This window comes from Opisthocomus hoazin, chromosome 9 (genome assembly GCF_030867145.1).
Source record: "Opisthocomus hoazin isolate bOpiHoa1 chromosome 9, bOpiHoa1.hap1, whole genome shotgun sequence".
NCBI lineage: Eukaryota > Metazoa > Chordata > Aves > Opisthocomiformes > Opisthocomidae > Opisthocomus > Opisthocomus hoazin.
The window spans coordinates 805,436-809,614 of NC_134422.1; the positions used below are offsets into that span (position 1 = coordinate 805,436).

General features: G+C 59.8%; 1 protein-coding gene across 1 annotated transcript; it reads left to right on the forward strand.

The window, feature by feature from the left end:
• The first annotated feature begins 259 nt into the window (after positions 1–259).
• ERMN (ermin) lies at positions 260–3,791 on the forward strand. Its single transcript, XM_075430449.1, has 3 exons — positions 260–716; positions 1,032–1,118; positions 3,147–3,791. The coding sequence occupies exons 1-3, from the start codon at positions 470–472 to the stop codon at positions 3,569–3,571; spliced, it is 759 nt and encodes a 252-aa protein (XP_075286564.1). The 5' UTR covers positions 260–469; the 3' UTR covers positions 3,572–3,791.
• The last annotated feature ends 388 nt before the right edge of the window (positions 3,792–4,179 follow it).

Genomic DNA, 4,179 nt, shown 5'->3' on the forward strand with positions numbered 1-4,179 from the left:
CGGGTTAGGTGGGAGCAGCGGCTGGAGGTGGTCACCCTCCGGGGATTAGCGGCCGGAACAATCGCGGTCCCTGTGACCGGGGGCACACAAAGGGCCGTTGTGCCCAGAGGACAAGCCCTCTGCTGATTACCGCGGGCTGACACGCTGAAAGGCCCGCTCTCCCTGCCAGCACAAAAGCCTCCTTGCTCCAGATTGTTTGTTTATGTAAATTAAAATGGTGCGTTTAATTACGCAACGGGGCGAGCCCCGGCAGCGGGCGAGGTGCTGATTGGGTCGCCCGTGGCCAGAGCCCCGGCACGGCTGGCGCTGCGGCCGCGGACGCTGCGCCGGCAGAAGGGGCAGCGGGCGCTGACCCTCCGAGCCGAGCCCAGCCGAGCCGGGGAGCCCCGTCCCCGGGGGAAGAGGGGCAAGGAGCAGCGCTCCCCACCCCGGGCTGCAGAGCGGGGCCCAGAGCTGCACGGCCCCAAGCATGACAGAAGAAGTCCCAGCGGCACCCGGCATGCCCGAGTGCAACGGGAGCGTGCCCCCGGAGAAGGGCCCGCTCCAGCTCATCGGCGTCGTCGATGAAATAGCAAAGTCTGTCGGGACGGGTCCTTACGCGAACGCAGAAACGAGCCCTGATGCTCCGCTCGCCAAAGAAAACCTGGAGGAAACCAGAAATTCGTTGGCAGAGGACGTGATGCGTGGGGATTTTGATGGAGAGAAGCAATGCGAAGGTAAAGTACGAGGCTGCCTTTCTTCAAGTGTTTGGGAAGAAAAGCTCTGTTTTACGTACAGCCTCATGAATAACTGTGTGTGTTAGTCAATATTCCGAACCTATGGTGGCTGTGACAACGACTCAGAACAATTCAGAGTTAGGGACAAATTTTAGCTGGCGGCTACACTGGATGCAATGAAAAATATGTGACTAAAGAAACCAGCAATTTTTTAATCTGCTCTGACAATCTGCTGCCAATCTGCAGCCGTTAAAACCTAATTATCATCGCTAACTGCTCCATCAATCCATTTCTTCTGCTTTGTATTTCCTAAAGGAAAGCGAGAGGAGAACGCCGGGACGCTACAGCAGGGAGCAGCTGAGATCCAGGACGCGGGAGCCGACGGCCACGAATCGGAGGAAGGTAACGGGAGATGCTGCGTGACGTGAGGTTTTCCCAAAGCACAGCAATGAGTAGCCTTCAAAGACAGTGACACACGGGTGGTTATTATTTTTTTCAAACTCAGCCAAACCTGTATATTCCGGAGAGCAGTGACTCATTTCTCATCCATAGAGGTGCTGCACCTCGGAAAACACGGCTGGCATTGCTCTTCCTGAGGTCTGCCTGCATCTCCATTACCATGGGTTAGCGAAGGACCTGGGGGTCTTCAACCAGGAGATCTCCAACAGCCCTGTGAGGCTGGGAGATGCTTGATCTTCTGCTCCGTGCAGGGGAGCTCAGGGAATGACCTGGGGAGGCTGTCAGTCAGCAACGGGCGGCCTCAAAACCCAAGCTCTTTCTCTGCCTGGTTCATGAAGTGCCTAAATCCCCCTGGTGCCCAAGTACCCAGCAGAAAGTTGCCTGCTCCCAGGTCTCTCTACTCGTTCCTAGGTGAAAATGGTTAAAAACCAGCTGGAGCCAGGCTGGAGCTTGCACCTGCCTCCTGCGGGGAGCGGGGTGCAGGGGGGTGCTTGCTGCCCGTCCCGGCAGCGCGTTAAAATGTATTGAATATGCACGCACACGAACATGTTTAATTATCCTGTGCAAAATGCAGCCCCTCCTCCGACAAGGAGGAGTATTTTACTGAGCATTATTGGAGGAGGAAAGCCATGTCGCTCCGCGGATGGGCTGTTGGCGTTGCTGCCCTCCCATGCTTCCCGCCGGCGGGCTCTCGCCCGGGCCGTGTCGGGGCGCAGGGCTGGCGGCTCTGCCCCCGCTCCCCGGCACCCGGCCGTGCTGCCTCCTCCGTCATTGGCACTTCCACCCGGCCGCACTCGGGACGTATTTTCTATATGTCAGCTGCCACATAAATACGAAAGCCCTCCTCAGAGAAGAGCACATTAACAACCCAGAGTAGCTGTCGCGGCGCTGGCAGAGGTAGCACCGCTGAATGTGGCTCTGAAAGATGTATGGGCCATGCCTTGTAAACAGAAACTTCACCTTCATTACGGAAAGGAAAAAATATATGAACATTTGTCACGGGCAAAACAATATTTCATAGCAGCTACAAAGGAACTGAGGGGGTGAATCATGGCGGAGGCTTTCCCGCTTGGAGCTGACATCCACACTCCAGCTGTGCGGCTTTATGAGCGCACAATCAAAGCTATTAAACGATCCCGCACTGCTCCCCGGCACCCCCCGCCCCAGCCACAAGCACTTTATCTCTAAATTGCAGGCAGCTTTTTAGTACCTAACCAATTTAGTCTAATTAATACTTGGGACCCCACAGGCAAAATGTTGAATAGCCCGTTTGTTGCGACTCTGCAGCATCATTTAACGCAGAGGCGTGCCGAAGAGATGGCCATCTCCGCCTGGTCAGCCGCCGCCGAAGGAGGGACGCGTCCCGGGGGGCTGCGCTGGGGTCCCACGGCATGGCCGGGGCGGCTGGGGGCCCCCCCTTCCCACCCTTGGGTCCCACAGCGGGGTCAGCGCGGCTATCGGCCCCCAGCGCCTGCCCCAGGGATACCCGGGGGGAAGCCGTGCCCGGCAGCGGGGTCTTTGCGGCCGTGGGTCGGCGAGGGCAGGGGCAGGCCAGTGCGTGCAGGGAGGCCGTGCCTCTGGTCCTGGGGCGCGGGGGGATGCCGTGCCGCTGCCCCCTCCCCGGGGCTCGGCCACCGGCACCTGCTCTGAGGGCAGGGCTCCGTGGGAAGGGTGCTGGGGACAGAGAGCAAAGAGAGAAAGCGCTGGGCGCTGAGAAACGCCAGGGCAAGAGGCCCTAAGCGGTGAGCAGGAGAACGCACGAAGCCTTGCTCGAGCGCGGGCGAGCGCCCACGGAGACGGGGTGCAGCCCGCGGACGCGGGGCACGGCACCCGGCAGTCTCCGCAGGACGGGTGCGTTGGCGGCAGCAGCCGGTGGGGCACCGGGAGCGATGCGACGTCAAGAGCACCTACGAGGGGGGCATGGAGGCGGCCGGAGCCGTCCTCACCCACCCACCCCGTGTGTTGCCGCAGGGCCGGGCAGCGGGGACCGAGAGCTGGGGACGGCGGCCAGCCCCAGCGGGGAGCCAGCGGCGGGGACCCTCCCAGCCAGCGCCGATGGGAGAGGGGACACAGCCGAGGAGGAGGAGGAGGAGGAGGAGGAGGAGGAGGAGGAGGAGGAGGACACCGAGGAGGATGAAGTTCAGGTGATCGAAATCAAGAAGAACGGCGAGGCGTCCCGTCTAAAGCAGCAAGGCAGCGGCAAGGAGGTGTCTCCCCCGGCCAGCCCCGGCTGCAACTCCCAGGCGGAGAAGCTGGGGGAGCAGCCCAGCCTGGGGAAGAAAAATGACATCTCCAGACACAGCTACTCCAGGTACAACACAATCTCCTACCGGAGGATCAGAAAAGGAAACACCAAACAGCGAATCGATGAGTTTGAATCCATGATGCATTTATAAACTGAGGTGGAGAATTGCTTAACGAGCCAAGCGTTCGCTCTAGTTTCGTTTTTCTTGTTTCCCCCGAGACGTGTCTCTTCACCCAACACGAGGTCACCGCTTTTTTCCTTTTTGTATATGATTTCGTAATACACCGTGAAAATGTAACATCTTTGCTTTGACAGCGGGCAGAGACATCCATAGCGCAGGAAAATAAATAATCAGTTTGCTAAACGCGATACCATTTGATCTAAAGTTCATCCTCTTATTTTCTGTCCAACTTTTGTAACCGTATTCGAACAATAGGATGTCTGGAACTGGCTGGGGCTCCTCTGGCTGCCGACACGCACGTGACCCACGCCGCCAGCCGTGCTGGTAACCCGTCGGCAGCGCAGCAGCTCCGGCACCCCTGGCCAGGGCGGTGTGAAGAACAAGAGATGACTCTTCGCGGCCGCGGCGCGCTCCGTTCGCCGTCCATCCGTGCCGGCGTCTCGTGTCCTGCTAGCGACCGCCCGTTCCCTCCGCGTGCTGCCGCGGTGGAGGGGCGTTGGCATTCACGCGCAGACGCCGATGCGCGGGGACTGAAGCGGCTGGGCAGGCGTCGAGGCCCCCGCTCCCTCACCGCCGGC

What these genes read in the sequence shown, in the direction of transcription:
- ERMN (XM_075430449.1), top strand. Translation starts at nt 470, where the DNA reads ATGACAGAAGAAGTCCCAGCGGCACCCGGCATGCCCGAGTGCAACGGG. An exon ending in TGGAGAGAAGCAATGCGAAG is followed by an intron (nt 717 to 1,031) that starts GTAAAGTACGAG and finishes TATTTCCTAAAG; the next exon opens with GAAAGCGAGAGGAGAACGCC. An exon ending in CGGCCACGAATCGGAGGAAG is followed by an intron (nt 1,119 to 3,146) that starts GTAACGGGAGAT and finishes GTGTTGCCGCAG; the next exon opens with GGCCGGGCAGCGGGGACCGA.